Source organism: Lissotriton vulgaris, chromosome 10 (genome assembly GCF_964263255.1).
Source record: "Lissotriton vulgaris chromosome 10, aLisVul1.2, whole genome shotgun sequence".
Classification (NCBI taxonomy): Eukaryota; Metazoa; Chordata; class Amphibia; order Caudata; family Salamandridae; genus Lissotriton; species Lissotriton vulgaris.
In genome coordinates this window covers 857,524,780-857,550,553 of record NC_141698.1, presented here as the reverse complement: position 1 = coordinate 857,550,553, position 25,774 = coordinate 857,524,780, and the positions used below count along the sequence as shown (strand labels likewise).

Below are 25,774 nucleotides of genomic sequence, written 5' to 3'. Positions count from 1 at the left end.
TAGGATGTACAATTTCAAAATTTCAAGTAAATGTTTTGTAGGATGTTAGTTCGGCTATGAGAACCTTTGTATTAGAGAATCTGTTAAGGTTAGCCAAACATCGCAATGTGGTAATGAAATTGTACATAATATGAAACTGTTGATTTAATGTTTTAATTTTGTTTCATATTTTTAATAAATACGGCCGGGAGGGTCACTCCCTCCCGTCTTCCAAAAACTTCAGAACTGTTTCCGGTTTCCCATCCTTGGGGATTGTGTTGAGAGGGGGTGGCGGGTATCTCAGCCATATGGAAAGGGGCGACCACTCGGTCCCCCCGAACGTATGGCGGAGTACCACGATCCCCCCGGGAAGCCATCTTGGGCGGGAAGCGAGTCTCGGCTGGTATGCCCGAAGCGGCGTAGCCGGGGCGCGCTTTTTCCCGCCCTAGAGTGGGTTGGCCTAGACACTGACGCGGCTGGCCACGCCCTTGGGGCAGGCAGGGGCGGGTTTACGCCCGCCCTGAAGACGGATAAAAGGAGAAGCAAGACCAGAAGGCATCCTCTTGTTCCTGTGCTCTGAAGCTGCACCTCCTCGCTGCACGTGAGCTCGAGACGGAACGAAGAGCCAATTTTGACCCACCCACCAGCCCCTGAGGACAGCAAGTGGTTTTGAATAAAGTTGATGGATAACCCTGATTTTCGTTTACAGGTTGTGGTATTATCATGATGATTTTGAGTATGTAATAAAGAATGGTCGATTTGTGTTATGTTTCGCAAATAAAGAAATTCTGCTTTAGTGTTCATTGGTAAGCATGCTTTTTAATAAAGTTGTAGTTGCTACTGTCTTTGTTAATTTAGTCATTGGTAATTTAGTTAGCATTGTCGTATTTATTTTGGTCGGGCGGTAAGGTCATGATCGGTGAGCACTAATTGGAAGATCCCTATGAGTGGGCGTCACCCAGCACGGATGGGAGCGCTCGGGGGAGGTGGCCATTGGCCCCTCAACGGGGAGGCGGTCCCTTCTAAGGATGGGTCGCCGAAAGGAAAGGAAAGGCGGTCAAGGCCCCTTCCTGGGTAGGAGGGGTTACAGCCCCCTCCTGGGGAATTTCCCGGGGCCAGGACGTCTGCGACGGCAGATGTGGTAAGTTGTGTGGGGTTTGGGGGGGGGGTCTACGCTACCTTCTAGATACCTCACACGAGTCCTCGTACGACCTTTAAGTGGCGTCGAGTTTTATTGGGGCCCCCGTCAAGTCAAGGGAAATTGGTAATTGCACTTGAGGTACGCCTCTGGGCCGCCCCTCACAAGTGAGGGCGATATTTCTGGGTTAGGGATCTTGACACCGGTTACGACCTTGCCGTTGGCCCTTAAACGTTAGGATGTACAATTTCAAAATTTCAAGTAAATGTTTTGTAGGATGTTAGTTCGGCTATGAGAACCTTTGTATTAGAGAATCTGTTAAGGTTAGCCAAACATCGCAATGTGGTAATGAATTTGTACATAATATGAAACTGTTGATTTAATGTTTTAATTTTGTTTCATATTTTTAATAAATACGGCCGGGAGGGTCACTCCCTCCCGTCTTCCAAAAACTTCAGAACTGTTTCCGGTTTCCCACCCTTGGGGATTGTGTTGAGAGGGGGTGGCGGGTATCTCAGCCATATGGGAATTTCAATGGTTTTATGCCAGTAAAATTTCCAGGTAACTATAACTGGTGTGAAACCTATGGTTTTTTCAGTGAATTTAATAGGTTTTTTAAATGCTATTTCCTAACTATAACTGGTGTGAAACCTAGGGTTTTTTCAGTGAATTTCAAAGGTTTTTTTAATGCTAATTCCTAACTAAAAGTCTCACTTTATAAGTAAGACTGTTACCGCTCTAGTTGTTCTTTAGAACACTCTGGTACATACTATCATTGGGCTATAGTTGCGCTACATCTGGCTGATATTTGGGCTACATTTGTATTTTTTTGTCTCTGGTGGCCATCTTTGGGCTACATTTGGGCTCTAACATATATAAAGCCCAAATATAGGCCAATATATATTTTTTAAAAGTTAATTTTCTTAAAAACAACTGGAGCATATATCTTGAGACATAGCTATCAGTCCTTACAATTTTTCATTTTTAAAAAAAAAGATCTTTTTTTTGTATTTTTTTTTTTTGTCTTGGAGCGCTTCCGGTGCGCGCCCCGGTGAGCGGCCCAGAAAGCTTACTATTTTTAAGCGCCCCGGTGCGCGAACCGGGAAGCGTCCCGTTAGCACCAATGTCGCGATCAAAAACAACATCGTGACGCGTCGCGTAAGCGTGACGTGTCGCGTAGCCGCGTGATGCGTCTTATGATGCGCTGCGTAAACGCACCGGGAAGCGCTCCGCGGCGCGGCCCGGAGCGCATAACGTAAGCGCGCCGTAGCGTGTAACATAAGCGCATCGGGTCATGTGACTTGAAAATAACACTTTTCATTGGTTCTCTTCATTTTTTTTCCCCAAATAATAAAAGCCTCCTCCTTTTTTCCTCATTCTTACTTTCTTCATTGAGAGAGCAAGGCCTATTTTGGAGGAGACAATGGCTTCACTTGTTGCTGCAGCTGGTCCACCCCCACCACCACCCCCACCACCCAGAAAAGAAGGTCCACCACCACAGTTTCTTGGAGGACAAGAAGAAGAGGAGGAAGAAGAGGAGGAGGATCAACATCAAAGGGTCTACCTCCCAGAAGAACCAAGACAAAGGCACGTCAAAGTGCACTTCATTTGGCAATTTTTTTCTTTTCCAGATGACCAAAAAAAGGTGAACGCCCCCAAAGTAACCTGTCTCATCTGTGACAAAGTTCTCTCCAGGGGCAATCCCTCCAAGAAATATTCTTTTGGTAACTATACCATGATCCGCCACATGGAGAGGTGGCATCCCAATAATTTGGCCCAGGCTGAAGTCTGGGAACTTCGGCACAACCCACCCCCTGTGGCCAGCACTTCCTCTTCAGTACCCTCACATTCTGGACCGGAATAACGGCAAATGGTGCAAAATATTCAACCAAAATTTGGCAAGGTCAAATTTCTTTGCATTTTGTGTGGCAAAACTTTATGCTATGGTGAACTTAGCGTCACCTTAATAAATACTGCTATAGACAACCACAAATGCAGCAAGGAAAGAAAACAGTAATTCTTTTCTTTTTTTTGCTCCTCTTGAGCCATTTCCAATTTCCTGTTTTTTGTTTGTTCCCTCAAAAAAACCCCAAAAAATATAAAATTGTTCAAAAACACAAAAAAATTAAAAACAAATTCAGAATAATAATAAAAAAAATATAAAACAACAAAAAGAATAAAAAAAAGTTCTTTTCAGAACTACCTCCCATTTATAAAATATTGCCAAAAATTTTTAAACTCTGGCATTCTTTTTTCTCTGTTGTGCGCTTCCCGGTGCACTCCCCGGTGCGCGTACCGGGCGCTCCCCACTACATCAAACCTAGGGGGTCAGGGAGGGTCTACTCTGCCCCCTTATGGTCAACTCCCCCTTTGTTTTGGCCACCTCTTGTGTCTCCATCCTACCGAGACACAAGATGGCGGCCGCTCCGGACTGTTTCGAATGTTTACAGACAACCAAGAACCAATCAGCTTTCTGCGCGCAAGTCGCGTGGCGCGCCCGGTGCGCGTACTGAGGCGCTGTCATAGATATATATATTTTTTTGAACCTAAATTACTCAAAATCCACTGGAGCACATATCTTGAGACATAGCAAAGGCACATCGGGCTACCAGTCCCTACAATTTTGCCAAATTTGGTGTAAATCCATTCAGCCGTTCGGGCTAAAAGTGAGGTCGACCGCCCTATGGAAATTAACATGGGGAAAACCCGTTTTAGGACCCCCCTTTTATCTCAGCCCCCGCTTGACGCATCCCCCCCAAACTTTCAGGGAAGGACCGGAGCTCAACTAGGCCATTTTGAGGAAATTTTCAGGCAGATTCGTCAACCGGCACCAAAGTTATTCCAAATAGAATTTTGAGATTTAACATTGAAAAAAATCCTAACTATAACTACCTACTGGCGACCGCCAGTAGGTAATATATATATTTTTTTGCGAAACGCGTTTTTCGAGGGGGCAGGGGATCTGCCAAATAAAATTATTTTCTTGGATGAAAGACTTGGAGTGCTGTCTATTCTTTCGTTGGAAAATGAAGCGTGACGAACATATATATATATATATTCACTGAAAAAACCATAGGTTATAGACCATATATAGTTAGGAATTCGCATTTACAAAACCTTATTTTACTCACACAAAACCATTGAAATTCCATATATAGTTAGTTGCACTAACTATATATCGCGCACCCGCAATCCACTGCTGATGATGTCACATATTACATCATTCATGACATGGTCAGTGACATCACTGATGACATCACTGATGACATCCCAAATGACATCACTGATGACATCTCAAATGACATCACTGATGACATCACTGATGACATCTCATTTGACATTACTGATCACATCACTGATGATATCATTCATGTGATAATACGATGAACCTCTTCAGACTCTAATATAACCTTAGATACAATCAGTGTAAACAGACACTCACAGACTGTCACTCATCCATGGAGTTACTCACACACCTAGTCAGTCATGCAAAGAATCAATCACACCTCCATTTCCTCAACTATACAGTTATACAAACTTTACTTATTCAAACATATACTAACACATATTTACTCTCTTATACAATCCCTGATACAAGTTCACAATGATCCATACAGCCACTCACATATTCACTGGCTCTTATGCACAGTTATTTATATATGTCAACTCTCACATGTACTGTGTTTTACATATGTACTTACTTTGACATGTAGCACTGAGATATCCATTCACTCACCAATACACTCATGCACACAGTCAACCGCCCATACAGCTGTTTCCACATGCACTTTTGAAACCATACATCTAGTGAATCAACTGCTCACACATCTATGCACAGAGTCATACACCTCCCAGCCACCCACACACACACTCAGTCTCCCATACAAATACTTGGGCAACCAATCAATAACCCATATAGTTACTCATATAGCTACTTATCAACACATGCAACAGTTTACAGAACAACAGACATAATGATGCACAAATTAAGACAGTTTAGTCACTAACCCATGCACTCAGTGAGACACATTTAATCACTCACTCATACAGTCAGTCATGCACCTACTAAATCCTTCATCCAGACACTTATACATCCACTCATTCTTCAATATGTAAGACATATTTTAACTTTACAGAAACATACAGTCACTGGATGTTGTCATCAGTGATGTCATCAGTGATGTCATTTGAGATGTCATCAGTGATGTCATCAGTGATGTCACTGACCATGTCATGAATGATGTAATATGTGACATCATTAGCAGTGGATTGCGGGTGCGCGATATATAGTTAGTGCAACTAACTATATATGGAATTTCAATGGTTTTGTGTGAGTAAAATAAGGTTTTGTAAATGCGAATTCCTAACTATATATGGTCTATAACCTATGGTTTTTTCAGTGAATTTTCAAGTTTTTGTAAATGCTAATTCCTAACTATATATGGTCTATAACCTATGGTTTTTTCAGTGAATTTTCAAGGTTTTGTAAATGCTAATTCCTAACTATATATGGTCTATAGCCTATGGTTTTTTCAGTGAATATATATATATACATACATATATAAACATATATCATCTGTATATCTATATAAATACAAACATAAATGCATGCATACTTATACTTATATGCATACAGATGCATGGTATTTACATGAAAGTTGAAAAAACACTAATAAAAGCAAAGCTAAAAAGCCACCTCATTACAAACAGAATGGCTTTAACTTAAACAAGGGCGAGATCTATTGCATTTTCAATGCTTGTTTACTTTGGTTCCATCAAGAAGGCATTCAGATGTGTCACACATTTGCCATAAATTCTGAATGTTAGCACTCTAGTTGCACATTAGATCACTGTAGTAAAGCTACTGCTCACCAGGGACGTCTGCTGCTGGTATTCAAAGTGCATGTTTCAGTCTGCATGTCAGAATTTTTTTAATGAAATAGAAGAGGATTTGAGAAGTCACTCAAAATGATCCCTAATTTTTCTTTCTGAAGCACTAATCATACTTTCTATGGCAAAATTAACCCCCTCATGTTGTTCCTTTTTAAATTGAGTGTTTTCAGACTTACCACTTCATTCCAATCAAGATGGCTTCTGGTGTGCCATACTTTTGTCATAAGTAAGACTGTTAGCGCTCTAGTTGTTCTTTAGAACACTCTGGGACATTCTGTCATTGGGCTATACTTGGGGTACATCTGGGTGATATTTGGGCTACATTTAGGCTCTTTTGTCTCTGGTGGCCATCTTGGGAGACTGTATGTCAGAATTTTTTAATGAAATTGAAGAGGGTTTGAGAAGTCGCTCAAAATGTGCCCTAATTTTTCTTTCTGCAGCACTAATCATAATTCATATGGCAAAATATACCCCCTCATTTTGTTCCTTTTTAAATTAAATGTTTTAAGAGTTACCACTTTATTCCAATCAAGATGGCTTCAGGTGTGCCATACCTTTGTAATAAGTAGGACTGTTAGCGCTCTAGTTGTTCTTTAGAACACTCTGGGACATTCTGTCATTGGGCTATACTTGGGCTACATCTGGGTGATATTTGGGCTACATTTGGGCTCTTTTGTCTCTGGTGGCCATTTTGGGAGACTGCATGTCAGAATTTTTTAATGAAATAGAAGAGGATTTGAAAAGTCACTCAAAATGTGCCCTAATTTTTCTTTCTGCAGCACTAATAATACCTTCTATTGCATAATATACCCCCTCATTTTGTTCCTTTTTAAATTAAATGTTTTAAGAGTTACCACTTTATTCCCATCACGATGGCTCCAGGTGTGCTATACCTTTGTAATAAGTAGGACTGTTGGCGCTCTAGTTGTTCTTTAGAACACTCTGGGACATTCTGTCATTGGGCTATACATGGGCTACATCTGGGTGATATTTGGGCTACATTTGGGCTCTTTTGTCTCTGGTGGCCATTTTGGGAGACTGCATGTCAGAATGTTTTAATGAAATAGAAAAGGATTTGAGAAGTCACTCAAAATGTGCCCTAATTTTTCATTCTGCAGCACTAATCATACTTTCTATGGCAAAATATACCCCCTCATGTTGTTTCTTTTTAAATTAAATGTTTTAAGAGTTACCACTTTATTCCAATCAAGATGGCTTCAGGTGTGCCATACCTTTGTAATAAGTAGGACTGTTAGCGCTCTAGTTGTTCTTTAGAACACTCTAGGAGGCTGCAGTAGAACACAAAGGAATCAACTGACAGTCTCTGTCCTTGTTGGATGTACATGTTTTACTGAGAATGTCAGACTTCATTTTCACATGACTGAGAAAGATAATGTGAATTTACAGAAAATATGCTTTCAGTTTAGCTTATAGATCCCCTTCCAAACCACTGTGGGAAAATCATGAGATATTAGTTTTCTTTCAAACAATATTCATGATATCACAGCAGAAGGTTTTTTCACATGGTAAAATCACCTTAGAACCCACCACAATTCCTAAAACGAGTATGGTACCATCAACAATTGATTTATAATGTAACTAAAGTCCTAAAACCCTCTATTAACTACAATGCTTTTTAATGAGGTGCTATCATGTATATTTGTCCCAAGATGGCTGCCAACACTTCTTGGATGAAGTGCTGACAGCCAATCAGATCGGATGTGTGGTTAGGCTCCGCCCAGATATGTATCTTTTTTTGAACCTAAATTACTCAAAATGCACTGGAGCACATATATTGAGACCTAGCAAAGGCACATCGGGCTAACAGTCCCTACAATTTTGCCAAGTTTCGTGCAAATCCATTCAGCCGTTCGAGCTAAAAGTGAGGCCAACCGCCCTATGGAAATTAACATGGGAAAAACGCGTTTTGGGACCCCCCTTTTTTCTCGCCCCCCCCTTGATGAAACCCCCCCAAATTGTCAGGGGCTGCTCAGAAACAAAATGCTCCATTTTCCTGAATATTTCAGCCAATTCCGTCCACAAACGCCAAAGTTATTAGACATAGAATTTTCAAAAATCCCATAGAGAAAAAATCCTAACTATATATACCTACTGGCGACCGCCAGTAGGTAATATATATATATATATATATATATATATACATTGATTTTGTTACAGGTCACTGTACCATGTATGATGATAAGGAGTGGAGTACTGCATTGCAGTCTTTTCTTCCTTTGTTTTTTCTTTTCAGGTTATTTGCATATTGGCAGAGAACTCCATTTAAATCTGTAGGTACATTATAGATCTACATCTCCACTCTCTTGGTAAATACACTTATTTACTTTGAAAAACGTGAGTAAGGTGGGGTGTGGTGCACCCTGTCCTGAAGAAGGAGTTGATCTCCGAAACATGTCGACGCACCCAAGAGGTGATGTGCTTAATATCACATAAAACCACCTCGTCCTGCACCTTTTTAATAGTACCAGCCCGGGGGCTCATTAAAATTACTTTTCACTTACCCTACGAGCCAGGCCCTTTTTAAACATTCACTCACTTACATTACTCTACCACGTACTCACACAAAAACCCTCACACGCACCACGCATAGTCTTTATAATCAGTGCTCCCACGTAGTCGTAGGTCGCAGCATGCCGCATCCCGTAGAGGGGGGCGAAGAACCCAAAGATGAAGCATGATACCAAGGGTCCTTTTGGTGTGTGAGGGGTATTTAAAAACACTATGTGCTCTCCACCACAGTAGGGAACACACTCCCTGAACAGGTGGATTTTTGTTGTTTATTTATATTGTCTGGGAGAAGGAATCCACCCTTCATTTCTCTCTCTCCCCCTTTTGTTATTGATAGTACTAATTATTAATAACATTCTAACCAAACTTGTTTGGGTTCACAGACAGCAAACCACAACGGTACTTTGCTTTCTTAAACTGTGTGAAACATTTGCCCAGTTTTTACTGGTACAAAAATTAGTATATGACGCAACATTCATCTAGCATATTTATACTTTTTCTTGGCTCATTTATTTGTTACTATTTTTATTCACATCTTATGTTAATTTCACTTCCTATTTGCACTACTACTTGCAGTAAAGAGTTGGGTGCTCTATACTGCAGAGTAGGCTGACAACCTGTGCCTTACACTCCCTCCATGATTCCCACAATGTGGAAGTTGTTGCACCCTGCTAGATCCTCTGCATCTTAAATCCTCTCTTCAAGAGTCCTGGGTAACAGTCATTTTGTATCCTGTGGTGTGTCTTCTGTTTCATAGATGCACCCCATGACTTCTGTGACTGTGTCATGATTGAGAGCTGTCATTTTACCAAGCCCACCTCAACCTAACCTTTTCTTCCTTCAAGGGAAGTGCAAGTGGCACTTACATTCTTTATCATGTCCATGGAGAAGGTGGCCCCTGCGACTTTGCCAGGCTGCGCCATATCTCTAGCAGCCCCAACTTTTCGGCTGGCTGGGTGATAATGGCTGAACTGTCCAGTCAGCCCTGATGGAACAAGTTTCTTCCTTTGTCACGCACCATGTTGACTCTTTGCCACTATTATGGACTTGGAGTGCCCACAGTATATGAAGGCCACTGGACAAGCATTGATGCACCTCTCCACCCCCGATCTGACATTACTCACTCAGGCTGCCATTGATATTTGCAAGCACTAAGGACACTATATTATTCAGCTGTTTGTGTGCCGGGCTTACACCATGTGCTGCTTCATCAGCTCTGTCCCTTGAAATGTGCCTTCACCCGGCATGTAGTGCAGAACAGAATTGTCTGAGCCAACCAAATGCTGCTTAAGTCAATGCGTCCTGACTGCATATCCTCCCAGCATGTGCACACGGGCACTGCAGGTTTCAGGTCTAGAGCTTCAAACTGTAGATCAGTGAGTACAAGAGTGGGCTGCATATTCAGGAGCTCACCCTGAAAATATGTTGTGAACATCGGATTATCCCCCTCTGTGGCCTCCAACTGCTACTGCTTAAAGTGCCCATCATCATATTCCAAATCACTACTAAAATTGCGAGGCAGGGGTGCACAGGCAGCCTTCATTGGCCCCAGCCTTACTGTGCAGAAAGGAATAGTTGGATAGTGATAGGTGGATAGGGCGTGTCTTACCACTATTTGGGCAAGTAGGGAGGATAGCACAACTACCACAACACCAACAAATGTGTCCCTTTCTGATCTCTAGCCACTGGCCTCCAAAACGCGCTAGGGGTGCCACAGTGTATCTCAGTCATGGCACCTCACACCGCAGTGATATGCCTAGTTTGGATTTCGGTTCTGCGCATGACCCATATTACTCCCTTTACAAGCCACTCCCTGCACCCAAGGGCCACCGCTATACATGAGGTCTGAATGATGTGTCTAGAATCCTGTGTCTCACTCATGTCCTGAGCTCAGGCAGTCAGTTCTCGCAGGCAAAGGGCCCTCAGCTGCCCTCCACCCAACAGCGCTTTTCTTGTCTAGGCAAGTTCTGCTGTAGTGCTTGCTCTGTCCTTCACTGCGGCTTGGTGGACGCCATGAAGGTGCCATGAAGTGTCATTCTCTCAGGGAAGCAGCGACAGAAAAAAGCCATGGATTCAGGACTGCTTCAGATGCACAATTATGCTTGTGGGATTGCTGGAGCAGTGCAGCAACAGGTTCATTAACAGGTTCATTAAAAATTAGTCTGGGATTGCTTGCTAGAACCCTAGCTCAACATGTCCACTATCCTGCCTTATCAGGCCACACCCACAGATAATTGAGCCTTTGATGTTTCCACCAAATAGAAAGGCCTATGTAATGTTTTCAGTCATTTCATGCATTTACATGTATTTTGTGTATTCGTATGACTTACTCCGCATTGCACCTGGGTTGCATTAGAGCCAGGAATCAAAATGTAAAAAATGTGCAAACTGTTGTAAATGCTGTAACTTGCTATATGGCACTATGGCTTAATTACATTTCCTCTATTCCTTGCAGAGAGGGAAGGAAGCAGCCCATCACATTTCGTCGTCATGTGCCGGGGCCGACAGTTCTCCTTTGATGCCCTGTATGAAGGATCCTTCCTCACGCCTCCAGAACTTCGCAGGTTGTTCAAGCTGCACCCACAGTTCCTTATCATGAGTGTTTTGCCAGTACATTTACATTAATATTAACTGTTGCCTCAGAACCGCAGAAACATTACTGTGTGCAGAGGTAGCATTGTCCACCTAACAGCCCAATAAAACAGAAAGGGCACCCTTTCTCTTCCATTCAGGCATGTGATTCGGGTGCATGATCAAAAGATTACTATAAGGGGCTTTTTAAAGGAAACATTAGTGCATAGTGTCTATGTTTCTAAGTTATTTAAATTGTTGTTATTTTTATTGACTTATTTGACCATGAAAGTTAGTTTCATCAGGTGCATTAGATCTGCACCCTCATAGCATTCGTATTTTTATACAAATCCCTTTTAGGGCAAACAAAAATTAGCTTCTACATTTTGAATTTAATGAAATGGTGAGATTATGGACTTTGTGGTCTCCACTAATGTTGAGAACCTTGTAAAAATAAAGGTTGCAGTATGGTAGTGTTGTGCCTCCTCTACAAGGGTGGGGCATGCTACACCAATATTAGATCTTCAAATAAATTATAGACCGTAGGGGGTGAAAAAATAAACATTTCAAAGACCGTTCTGTATCCATCATTTGAATCTCTGCACAAGTTTGTAGTGTTGGCATGGTTGAGGGTCCATTTTTATGTCGAAGCCTACAAGACAGCACAGCTGTCTGGTTTGCTAACGACATATGGGGACATTTGAAAACCTTCCCTGGCAATGCATTCTGCCTGTTGCTTACCATTGGCATTTAGTTTGTCACTCACATTTTCTTGCTTTATGTTTGCTGGTTTTATTTGTTGTGGGCTGTCCAGCTTGAGTTTGTCTCTTCCGTTTGCCAAACCTCATTTACAGTATCTTTCTGAGGGTTACCATTCTGTGAAGAGGCCTTCAACTCATCTTATTTTCATGTCATAATTTGCTGTGCATTCAAAAAGAGGTCAAATGCCAGTCTATGTCTTCCAAGGGGGCTTAGTGTTTACTTTTATTTCTCTGACTTCAAAGTGTGAGGATTTATGTGACAATCATGCTTGCTACTGGGTATAATTTCATTACAAGAACGTAGGCTACATTATGCATAATACTTTTAATGCAGTCTCCAAGCAGACGCATAAATAACAAAGTAAAGTGTTCCAGAATAGAATACAACAAATATACAATAGGCATGAGCCACCAACAATCTGCCTCTTTTAAATGCAGCTCCGAGCAGATAAGTTCAAACTTTTTAACTCTTATCTTATTAATTATCTCTTATCTTAATATCCTTTCATCCTATTGTTAGTGGGCTCCTCCCCACACCCCTTACACCTACTTCTATACTGATCTCTAATTTACGGAGATCTCACCTCCCTACCCCCTCTTTTAGCATTGGAGCTCTTCTTCCCTTTTCTCATTTATTAGCTCACCCTAATTACCCATTATCACCTTGTTTGCCTTGTTTGCTAAATATACACTAATAACCTTTCACTTTCAGGTGCCACTGTTTTTCACTAAAAACCAAAGAATCATTATGAGCGCTCGGGTTTTCTTACCCGATCCCGCTCCCTTTCCGGTCCTTAACGATCCTTCCTTTATTACGCCCCATGTGCCCCACTCGCTTGAAAACAGAGAAAAAGGCATTGGAGCACAGGCTCCCTTCATAGCGTGTACGAAACAAGTTAGAAGAGAACCCCTTGGCAGCGGCTGCGCACCGTGAGCACGTAGCCAGGGGCCTTTCCTCTTAACACTCCTCTCGTTTGGGCTTCATACAAAGCCTGAGCCAGGCGATCTCTATAGAAACTGGCAGCAGCTGTTCGCCCAGGCACAAGATTGTCAGTTACTCACTGTGACTTTGCGATCAGCTGCTGCCACCCTCATCTCAAGCGCAAGTTTGAAATATTATTCCTTTGCCAATATTTAACACCTCCTTATTATAAAAAAGAGGGCTCCAGCCCACTATGTATTCCTTCTTTCCCAATTGAAAAATATATATATATATATATATATATATATATATATATATATATATATATATATATATATATATTACCTACTGGCGGTCGCCAGTAGGTAGTTATAGTTAGGTTTTTTTTCAATGTTAAATCTCAAAATTCTATTTGGAATAACTTTGGCGCCGGTTGACGAATCTGACTGAAAATTTCCTCATAATGGCCTTGCGGCGTTCCGGTCCTTCCCTGAAAGTTTGGGGGGGTACAAGCAAGAGCGTGATGTTTTAGCGGCCGCCTTGCCGCTGGGAGCGAACCACCCCTTGATACCTGGGGGCCACAGGGGAGTGCATCCAGTACCCCCCTCCATGTGGATTCACGGACACTGAATGCAGAACCCACCTGTTTGCCGGGGCCCACTGGGGGGCCGAAATTGCCAGCAGAACATTTACCCACGCACATGCAGAGGAGATATCCATATTCCTCAGGACTGCAGGTACCAGCAATCAATGCGCAGTCAGCTGATCCACAGCTCGCCAATAATAAAGCTCATAACTGCAGTACCTGCATATGCGTGTCTTTCTCCTTCACCCAAAGCCTCTGATGAAGACTTATCGAAACGCGTCAGGCAGTGGTGTCTGGGGCTGCTAAACGGATGTGGCAAGCAGGCAGCTTCTAGATCACGGATTGAAACTGGGCTGCAGCTTGAGGCCCGTGACCGTGCACGCGTTCCTCCCGCCTGTTGGTACAAGCAAGAGCGTGATGTTTTAGCGGCCGCCTTGCCGCTGGGAGCGAACCACCCCTTGATACCTGGGGGCCACAGGGGAGTGCATCCAGTACCCCCCTCCATGTGGATTCACGGACACTGAATGCAGAACCCACCTGTTTGCCGGGGCCCACTGGGGGGCCGAAATTGCCAGCAGAACATTTACCCACGCACATGCAGAGGAGATATCCATATTCCTCAGGACTGCAGGTACCAGCAATCAATGCGCAGTCAGCTGATCCACAGCTCGCCAATAATAAAGCTCATAACTGCAGTACCTGCATATGCGTGTCTTTCTCCTTCACCCAAAGCCTCTGATGAAGACTTATTGAAACGCGTCAGGCAGTGGTGTCTGGGGCTGCTAAACGGATGTGGCAAGCAGGCAGCTTCTAGATCACGGATTGAAACTGGGCTGCAGCTTGAGGCCCGTGACCGTGCACGCGTTCCTCCCGCCTGTTGGTACAAGCAAGAGCGTGATGTTTTAGCGGCCGCCTTGCCGCTGGGAGCGAACCACCCCTTGATACCTGGGGGCCACAGGGGAGTGCATCCAGTACCCCCCTCCATGTGGATTCACGGACACTGAATGCAGAACCCACCTGTTTGCCGGGGCCCACTGGGGGGCCGAAATTGCCAGCAGAACATTTACCCACGCACATGCAGAGGAGATATCCATATTCCTCAGGACTGCAGGTACCAGCAATCAATGCGCAGTCAGCTGATCCACAGCTCGCCAATAATAAAGCTCATAACTGCAGTACCTGCATATGCGTGTCTTTCTCCTTCACCCAAAGCCTCTGATGAAGACTTATCGAAACGCGTCAGGCAGTGGTGTCTGGGGCTGCTAAACGGATGTGGCAAGCAGGCAGCTTCTAGATCACGGATTGAAACTGGGCTGCAGCTTGAGGCCCGTGACCGTGCACGCGTTCCTCCCGCCTGTTGGTACAAGCAAGAGCGTGATGTTTTAGCGGCCGCCTTGCCGCTGGGAGCGAACCACCCCTTGATACCTGGGGGCCACAGGGGAGTGCATCCAGTACCCCCCTCCATGTGGATTCACGGACACTGAATGCAGAACCCACCTGTTTGCCGGGGCCCACTGGGGGGCCGAAATTGCCAGCAGAACATTTACCCACGCACATGCAGAGGAGATATCCATATTCCTCAGGACTGCAGGTACCAGCAATCAATGCGCAGTCAGCTGATCCACAGCTCGCCAATAATAAAGCTCATAACTGCAGTACCTGCATATGCGTGTCTTTCTCCTTCACCCAAAGCCTCTGATGAAGACTTATCGAAACGCGTCAGGCAGTGGTGTCTGGGGCTGCTAAACGGATGTGGCAAGCAGGCAGCTTCTAGATCACGGATTGAAACTGGGCTGCAGCTTGAGGCCCGTGACCGTGCACGCGTTCCTCCCGCCTGTTGGTACAAGCAAGAGCGTGATGATATATATATATATATATATATATATATATATATATATATATATATATATATATATATATATTACCTACTGGCGGTCGCCAGTAGGTAGTTATAGTTAGGTTTTTTTTCAATGTTAAATCTCAAAATTCTATTTGGAATAACTTTGGCGCCGGTTGACGAATCTGACTGAAAATTTCCTCAAAATGGCCTTGCGGCGTTCCGGTCCTTCCCTGAAAGTTTGGGGGGGATTCGTCAAGCGGGGGCAGAGATAAAAGGGGGGTCTCAAAACGCATTTTCCCCATGTTAATTTCCATAGGGCGGTCGATTTCACTTTTAGCCCGAACAGCTGAATGGATTTCAACCAAATTTGGCAAAATTGTAGGGACTGGTAGCCCGATGTGCCTTTGCTATGTCTCAAGATATGTGCTCCAGTGGATTTTGAGAAATTTAAGTTAAAAAAAATATATATATCTATAGCAGCGCCCCGGTACGCGCCCAGGGGAGCGCTCCGGGTGCGCCACGCGAGGTGCGCACGGAAAGCTGATTGGCTCTCGGGTGTCTGTAAACATTCGAAACAGTACGGAGCGGCCGCCATCTTGTGTCTCGGTCAAATCGAGACACAAGAGGCGGCTAAAACAAAGGGGGAAATGACCATAAGGCGTCAGGGATAGACCCCCTTTGACCCCCTAGGTTTGATGTGGGGGCTATAAAAGGGCCCCGCGGGGCATTTAAAATATTTTATTTTTTTTCGTTTTGCGCGGGGGGAGCGCCCGGTACGCGCACCGGGGAGCGGCCTGGGGAGCGTACTATGAGGAAAAAAGAATGACAGAGTTTTAAAAAAATTAAGCCTTTTTTTAGAAATTGGAGGTAGTTCTAAAAAGAACTTTTTTTTTCTTCTTTTTGTTGTTTTATATATATATATATATTTTGAACATTTTGTACTTTTTTTGGCTTTTATGAACTATTTTGTATTTTTTTTGTATTTTTTTAGGGGGAGAAACAAAAAAAGGGAATTGAAACTGGCTCAACTGGAGCAAAAAAACAAAAAACCCAAAAAATTACTTCTTTTTGGGGCACTTGTGATTATCACCTGCAAGGACGATGAGTTTTACGCTTTTTTCACCATAGGCGATAGGCTTGCCACATGCAGAACAAGTGATTTTAAAATCAGCAAATCTTGGCTGAATACAAGGCATCATCTCTGATGTTTCTGGTCCCGATGAAGTGGGTTTGTTTCTTTGGGAGGTGGTCCTTGAAGACTGGGGGAGGTTACTGGCCAGTTCCCTGAGCTCTGCACGAGAATAGTTGTTAGGGTGCTTTCGGGTGCTTTCGGGTCATATGACGAATCATGGTATAGTTACCAAATGAATATTTTTTGTTTGGGTTGCCCCTTGAGAGTTCTTCATTGCAGATTAGGCAAGTTACCTTGGCCGCATTCACTTTTTTCTTGCCCTCTGGGAGTGAAAAAAACTCCCATACAATGTGTGGCTTGGGCTTGTATGGGGTATTTTCTTCAGGCAGCCATCTTCTCCTCCCCTCCTCCTCTTCCTCTTCCTCCTCCTCCTCTTCTTGACCACCAATATAATCTTGAGCTGGTCCTGTTGGTGGTGGTGGTGGTGAGGCAGATGCACCAGCTGCTGCTGCTACTGAAGCCATTATAAAGATCAAAAAGGTACAGAGATGTACAAACCGGTCTTCCTCAGTCAAAGGATAAAGTCAGAATAAGGAAAAAAGGTGGGGTCTTTCATCATTTGGAAAAAAACTGTCCTGAACCAATGAGAAGTGTTATTTTCAGGTCACAAGACCAGGGGCTTCATCATTATGAAACCAAAACTGTTATGAACCAATGAAAAGTGTTATTTTCAGGTCACATGACCCGATGCGCTTACGCTACGCGCCCCGGGGCGCCCCGGGTCACGTAGCATAAGCGCGTCGGATGTTTACGTTGCGCAATCGTATTCGCACGAGTACTTCCGGATGCGCTTACGCCGCGCGTATCACGCGGACGCGGCTACGCGATACGTCACGATCATGTTTTCGTTCGCGATATTGGTGCTCACGGGACGCTCCCCGGAGCTCACCCCGGGGCGCTTTATAGAAGTACGCTTTCCCAGGCGCTCCACGGGGCGCGCACCAGGAGCGCTCCAAAAACAAAAAACAAAAAAAATTGGATAATTGTAGGGACAGGTAGCCCTATTCTGAAGTGGTTTTTACAAAAATTAACTTTTGAAAAATATGTATTGTGCTACATTGGGCTTTATATATGTTAGAGCCAAAATGTAGCCCAAATGTAGCCCAATGTAGCCCAATGTAGCCCAAAGATGGCCACCAGAGACCAAAAAATACAAATGTAGCCCAAATATCAGCTAGATGTAGCCCAACTGTAGCCCAATGACAGAATGTACCAGAGTGTTCTAAAGAACAACTAGAGTGCTAACAGTCTTATTTATAAAGTGAGACTTATAGTTAGGAATTAGCATTTAAAAAAATTCACTGAAAAAACCATAGGTTTTCACACCAGTTATAGTTAGGAATTAGCATTTAAAAAACCAATGAAATTCACTTAAAAAACCATAGGTTTCACACCAGTTATAGTTAGGAATTAGCATTTTAAAAACCTATTAAATTCACTAAAAAAACCATAGGTTTCACATCAGTTATAGTTAGCTGGAAATTTGACTGACATAAAACCAATGAAATTCCACGTTATAGTTAGTTGGACTCACTATAACTTGCGCGCCTGCAATGCACTGCTGATGACGTCACATATTACATCACTCATGACATGGTCAGTGACATCACTCATGACATCACTGATGACACCATCCAGTGAATGTGTGTCTTTATGAAAAATAAATATGTTTTATATATGTATTTGTAAAGGACGATGGAAGAATAAATGGTTAAATAAGTGTGTAAATGGATGGTTTTTTTTTAAAAGAATTGATTGTTTTTTTTAGTATATATATATATATATATATATATATATATATATATATATATATATATATAAAAGGTTAAAGGGGCCATTTAAAATTATATTTCTTACTTCCCCAAAAAAAAATTGGTTAATCCTGTATTCCTGTTTTACAACAAATTAAGAGCTTTTTATTCACATAATGTCTGATATTGATTCAGATGATGCTATTGCCCCCTTCTCTAGTATGGACAATGAAGCCTTTAAAAAAACATCCACAATGAGGTCCTGCATGCTTGGGACCCTCCCTACTGAGGAGTACGAGATTTCAGGTATTCAAGACGCCCACTCCTCCGATGACCTCACTCAAATAAGGGGGAAGAGACAACAGAAAAGCAAGAATATTGATTATCCTACCCCCAGATGCACATTGGGAGGTCCTAGCACCTTGTGTAACTCAGGAGGTCTTAGCATCTCAACAATTAATGGAGGCCCTGGCACCTCAAACTCCTTGGGTGTCCTTAGCGGCACGACATACCATGGTGTCCTTAGTAGCACAAAAAATCTGGGTGTCCCTAGCGGCACAAAACATCTTGGTGCTCAAAATGAAATGGTAGATAACGTTTTTTAGGATGATGAGGCTTTAGATATCCTTGATGAAAACGTCCTTGACTTGGACGATAATGACGACCAATAGTTTTACAGCCAACAGAGGAGGAACTCCCATCCACCTCTGAAGACTGCATTCTCAACCCTCTGGGAGAGGAAATGTTCTCCCCACTTAACCTTAAACACAGAGAAGCTCGGAGTGGTGGCCACAGGAACATGTGGGCAAATTTATAAAGAAATGGTTAAGGAATCTTTTGGAAAGCGATACACGCAGAATCCTCAAAGGTGAATGCCCTAGATCCTCAATAGAGGACTAAACATGCCAAACCCCTAACCTTGACCCGGAATTAATTAAATTCCTCTTTAAGCTCGGCAGAGACCCGAGAAAGGGAATGGAAAGATCCCTCAAAGGATGCCAAGACCGTCTCCTCGATGTCTTGGGTCCACTTGCCAGAATCATTGACACGGCTGAGGAAAGCCACATTAGTGGCACAGCACCAGACATGGATTTAATCAGGGGTTGAAGCCAAAGAGCATTGATACTCCTGGGCAACGCCAAAGCCAGCCTCAATGCCAAAAAAAGGAGAGTTGTATTAACCAAAATGAACCCTAAGCTGAGTGATATAGCTGAGAGGGAACCCTCTAAGAACCCCAAAGGATTACTCTTCGGCGAATATCTGATTAAGTCATTGGGAAAGTATGTTTCCACGTTTACAGCCCTGAATAAGGCACAACAGAACATGAAGAGAGTCTTTAATCCTAACATTTTTGAACAGACTGGAAGAATGGGCCTTTCTTCCGGCCGCTTCAACCAAAGGCCCTTCTCAATATTTCATGAATATGGAAGAGGATCCCAACCCTCAATTCTTTCCCTAGAGAGGGAGAGGCACCTGTAACAGAGGCTTTAGATCTTGTGGATCAAGCAGCAGCATCAACTCCTAGACTGAGTACTTTACCTCTTCTTTCTACTCCTTCTTCCCCCAAAAGGTGGGAGGCAGTCTCAGATTTTTCTATCAGAATTGGAGGTTAATCACTCAAGGCCCCTTGGCTCTGAACACCGTCAAGGGCTTCAAGATAGACTTTGTAGAGACACCTTTACATTCTTTTTTCCCCAAAGATATACCACTCCCTTTAGATCAATAAAAAATAATAGAGGAAGAAATATCCTCTATGCTTCAGAAAGGAGCAATAATAGAAGACCCATTAGAAATGTTAACCTTCTTAAGTACACCCTTTCTCATAGAAAAGGACAAGGGCTGGAGACCCGTTATAAATTTGAGGGAATTGAACAAGTACCTGGTCTACAGGCATTTCAAGATGGAAGGCATCCATCTCCTGAGGGATCTGCTTTTAAAGGGATATTGGCTAGTCAAACTATTCCTAAAAGATGCATACTTTACCATCCCGCTGGTCAAAACCCATCAACCCTTCCTTCAGTTCAGGTGGAAAAACCACCTGTACCAGTTTCAGGCTCTACCATTCGGCCTTTCCTCTGCTCCTTGGTTCTTCATCAAGGTCATAAGAGTAATCACCCTATCCTTGAGAGCAAGAGGTATTCGCCTGATCTTATACCTAGACGACATCCCTATAATGTTCCAAGACCATTCTCACTTACTCTAAGATCTGAAGACTGTAATGGACCTTATAGAAAGCTTAGGCTTCATTATAAACAAAGAGAAATCAATTTTGTTTCCCTCCAGAACACTGGAATTCCTAGGCTTCACTGTGAACACAACAAAGTGTCTGCTCTTACTTCCTTAAAAGAATATAACCAAGATCAGAAAAGAAATAAGACATGTCTTGAAAGAAAAAGACCTTACTCTAAGGGAACTAGCCAGACTGCTAGGCCTCCTCCCCTCTTCCATCCAAGCCATCTTCCCTAGACCCCTAAACTATCCGGCTCTTCAAGGAGTAGAAGCGAGAGCCCTCAGGTCAAGTCTTTGGTATCAGAGATCGCATTATACTGGACCAAGAAGCAAAATCAGAACTTACCTGGTGGCTAGAGAACCTAGACACCTGGAATGCCAAAGCAATCGTCAGTTCTGTTCCAGAATTTATTTTAGAATCAAATGCGAGCCTTTACAGCTGGGGAGCTTGACTTCTCAATCAGATTTCGGGCAGTATCTGGTCGCAAGAGGAATCTTTTCACCATATAAATTATTTAGAACTGACAGCTAGTCTTTACGCATTAATGAGCTTCAAACATTCTCTCCACAGCAGATCAGTCATCTTAAAGATGGACCATATATGTCGGCTGTAGCATATATAAATCGTCTGGGAGGCACAAAATCAGCAGACCTCTTGAATTTAGCAAAAAATCTTTGGATGAATTCCTCCCAGGCAAATCGAACATTTCTGCAGATTGGAACTTGAGGTTCCTTTTAGACCACAGCGACTGGAAACTCAATGTTCCAGTTTTCCAGTGTCTCAACAAAATTTGGGGACCACTAGAAATAGACCTCTTTGCAAGGAGACTATCTTTCCAATTACAGAACTACTTCAGCTGGATGACCGACCCATGGGGTTTTGGCAGTGAACGCCTTTCTCCAACCCTGGAAAGATGTCAAGGCATATGCCTTCCCACCCTTTGCTATGATCCAGACAGAGAGTCCTACAGAAAGTCAGACAAGATCAATGCTGCCTTGTCCTAATAACCCCTTTATGGCCTTCACAGGCATGGTTCCCAACCACTCGAGAACTAGCTTGCTACCCCCCTTCTTGATTACTCTTGTAGAGAATCTCCTTAAAAACCTAAATGGAGAAGATCACCCCCTAACTCAGAGCGGGAGTTTCAACCTATTTTCCTGGAGAGTGTCAGGAGATCCAATGAAATCTCAGGGCTTTTGTCAACAGCTGAAACGCCCCTCGGAGAATCTTGGGCCCCAGGTACTCACTACAGATACAATAATATATGGAGATACTGGGTATGTTGGTGGGTAGAGAGGAACTTGGATTCCTTGGAAGCACCTATTGTTAACGTAGTAAATTTCCTTGTGGAACAATTTGAGAGGGGTCTCAGCTATAGAACTATCAACTGCTATAGATCAGCTATTTCTGCTGGCCATGTTCTTGTCAACGCTAAAACCATAGGTAAAAATGTTTTTGTTTGTAGAGTAATGAAGAGTATTCGCTTAAGGAGACCCCCTAAACCTAAATACAATTCTCTTTGGGATGTTAAACTAATTCTCGATCACTTTTTTAGTTGGCCTAATAATTCCCAGTTGAACAGGAAATTTTTGTCTATCAAACTCGCAACTCTGCTATGTTTAATCTCTTGTCAAAAAGCTTCTGACATCAAGGCTCTTGATATCACCAACAGATCCTACAATATGTTTGGTGTCAAATTTGAACTAATTAGAAGAACCAAGACTATGTCTGATTCTATTTTTTATCCTCTGTTTGATTATTTCCAAAACTTTGTGTGGTGGACTATTTGAGAGAATATGATGGCAGAATGAATGATCTTCGTGCCCAAGGTGTAAATCAATGACTTATATCCTTCGTTAAACCTCATAGAGGTATAACCTCTACTTCCATTGCCAAATGGGTTATGCATGTCATGAGTTTAGCTAGTATTGATTTAAGTAAATTCCAAGCTCACTCAGAGGCGCTATGGCCAGTAAATTCTTCTGGTCTGGTGGTAAATTGGACGATATTCTCAAAGCTTCCGACAGGCCTAACGCTAGTACCTTCGCACGCTATTACTGTAAAACTATCGAACACATGTCTGATGTAGTCTTACAACGCTGCCAACATGCATAATGTAGCCTCCTTTCTGGTAATAAAATTGCGATTCTCCTATCACCATGACTAGAGAATCTGGATTTCATTAAAGACAGAGAGGCTAACATTATCCTACCCATCCCTTCCCTCGGAAGACTACGGTCTACTTTATATCATTTTCTCTCTGACCTTTTATTGAAAATGTTTCACTTTATCTCAAAGCTTACTATTGTAAAATAGTTATCCGCTCTAATATTAATTTTTAGTATTTAATTGTATTTGCTTTGTGCTTTACTTTTTATCCTTTTTGGAAGTGTTTACATTTCTTTCTCTTTCAGGTAACGTTTGATAATTTCAAGAAGCTTAAACTTCCGTTCTCCTTTTCGCTCTCCTTCGTCCTTCATCTTGTGTTTCGATTTGAGAAAAGTACTTAGAAGACTACAGTTTGGGACTTATTTCCTCTTCGCTACATTTAAAAGAGGCAGATTGTTGGTGGCTCATGCCTATTGTATATTTGTTGTGTTCTATTCTGGAACACTTTACTTTGTGATGTATGCGGCTGCTTGGAGACTGCATTAAAAGTAGTATGCATAATGTTAGCCTCCGTGTCGTTAATGAAATCCAGATTCTCTAGTCATGGTAATAGGAGAATCGCAATTCTGGTAACTGTGAAGTGTGGTGGAAACAAATATTTTAATATCATCAAAACCAGTCATTACACTAGGTGATGACATTTTCACACATTACTACAATCCACTCTACGCCACTGCACTTTGTGTCCCTGCACTCAACGCTGCACCATTCCACTCTATGCCATTTCACTCTATGCTTCTCTACTCTGCATCACTCTACTCAATGCCAATGCACTCAACCCCACTATACTCTGCTAAGCTCCACTGCACTCTACGCCAGTGCACTCTATGCAACTCTAATCTACTCTGCACCCCTCTACTCTACATCACTTAACTCTACTATGCACCATACCACTCTGTGCCACTTCACTCTACTCTGAAACAATCTACTCTACACCACTGCTCTCTACTCTAACCACTGTAGTCTATGCCAATGCACTCTACACCAACAATGCACCCTATGGTAATCTACTCTGCACCCTTGCACTCTGGGCCACTATACTCTACTCTGAAACACTCTACACCACTGTTCTCTACACCATTGTACTGTGCATCTATGCCTCTCAGTTCTACTCATTACCACTGTACTATATGCCATTGCTCTCTACTGGACGCTACTCACTACCTCTGCACTCTACCCCAATGCACTATACCCCACTCTGCTATACACCACTGTACTCTACGATAGTCTTCTGCAACACTGCGCTCTGTTACAGAACTCTATGCCACTCTACTGTAAAACATTGCACTCTACTCTGCAGCACTTTACTCTACACCTCTCTATGCCAATGCACCCTGCACCACTTCACTCTTCGCCACTCTTCTCTGCATCACTCCACTCCCCGCCACTGCACTGCACCCTGCACCACTTCACACTGCTCCACTCTAGGCCACTTTATTCTATGCCAGTCCACTCTAACCCACTCTTATTTCCTGTGCACCACTGTACTATACAATATGCACTGCTCTCTACGGCACTCTACTCTGCAACACACTGTGCCACTGCATTCTATGCCAATGCACTCTACACCACTGCTCTCGGAGACACTCTACTCTGCAAGACTGCACTCTCTGCCACTGAACTCTATGCTATTCTGCACGACAGCACTTCATGTCACTGTACTCTACACCCCTCTACACCACTGCACTCTATAGTTCACCACTCAACTTTACTGTACACCACTGTACTCTACTCTGAAACAATCTATTCTTTGCAACTGCACTCTAAGCCAGTCTACTTCACCCTAATCCACTCCACCCTACTCCACTCCACCCTGTGCCATTCCACCCTATGCCATTGCACTCTATGCCACTGAAATCTACGCTGCTTCTTTCCACTCTGTACCACTCTGTGCAATTCTACTCTATGGCACTGCTCTCTACACAATTGCATTCTACACCACTTTGATCAAAACCAATTCACTCTAAGCCACTACTCTCTATGCCAATCTGCTCTGCATTACTGTAATTTATGCCACTTCAGTCTACTCTACAACACTCTACTTTGATGCTCTACTCCATTAAACTCTACTCCACTCTATACCACTCTCGTCCACTGTATTTCACTCCACTTTACAACACTCCACTTAAATCTGTGCCACTGCACAACATTACTCCACAGTACAATGCTTCATGCTCCTCCTTGTATGCCACTCTATACCACTTTACTCCACTCTATACTACAACACACTACTCCATTCCTCCACTCTACGCCACTCCAGTCTTCTACGCCACTCTTCACCATTCTATGCTACTCCACTCTGACACTCTGTGCCACTCCACTCTACTCCAGTCCACTCTACTACACTACTCCACTCTATTCCACTGCATTCTAAGACTATTTACTCCAAGCTGCGCCATTCTAATCCACTCTACGCAAAACCCTCTATACCACTCCACTCTGCTCCACTCCATAATACTCTATGCCATGCCACTTTACAAAACTCTACTGCATTCAACTCAGACACTCTACTCCACTCTATTCCCTCCACGACACTCCACGACACTCTGCCACTCCACTCTACCCCACTCCTTGACACTCCACGCTACTCAACTCTACTCTACACCACTCCACTCCACTCCATGACTCTCTATGCCACTCCATAACACTGCACTCTACTCTGCACCACTCTCTTTTAATGAGACTCCACTCTTCTTTATGCCACCAACAATTATCCATGCTGAACAGCAAGCAAGCTGTTATACAACAATGCACAAAAATATTTGCAAAACCAATGGCTCTTGCATAAACAAGAGCTATTGACTTTGCCAGTGCTTATTTCTTATTTGTGTGGATTGCAATCCTAAAACGCCCCTCTCCTTTCACCCTTTTGGACAATTAGTACCCTCTCTGTCTGGAGGAAGACCTTGTGAACTTCAGATCCCACTGGGGATCAAAATGACCACTGAGGTAAGTCCAAGCATGAATATGATTGTTTGAAGTAACTTAGGATCAGAAGGAAAGAATTCATTCATATTCAAAGAGATTGCTACTTATTATACTCTTTCTCTGTTCATTTTGAAGGCATAGAGGGAACAAATACACGCTGATGGACAACTCAGAATCCCTCTTGTGTGCGTCCGTTTGTGTGCTTGCGTGTGTGTGTGTATATATATTTTTTCTCATTAATGATATAATTTGAAGTATTTGTTTTATAGCAATTTGAAGCACGTT

General features: G+C 43.0%; 1 protein-coding gene across 2 annotated transcripts in view; it reads left to right on the top strand.

Moving 5' to 3' along the window:
• Window positions 1–25,774, top strand: part of LOC147688905 (peroxisomal carnitine O-octanoyltransferase-like) — a 553,955-nt gene that overhangs the window by 309,025 nt on the left and 219,156 nt on the right. For both annotated transcript variants that reach the window (XM_086941801.1, XM_086941802.1), the window contains one exon: window positions 10,995–11,103. In XM_086941801.1, the coding sequence (XP_086797927.1) occupies window positions 10,995–11,103 (109 nt within the window). The remainder of the gene's footprint in view (window positions 1–10,994; window positions 11,104–25,774) is intronic.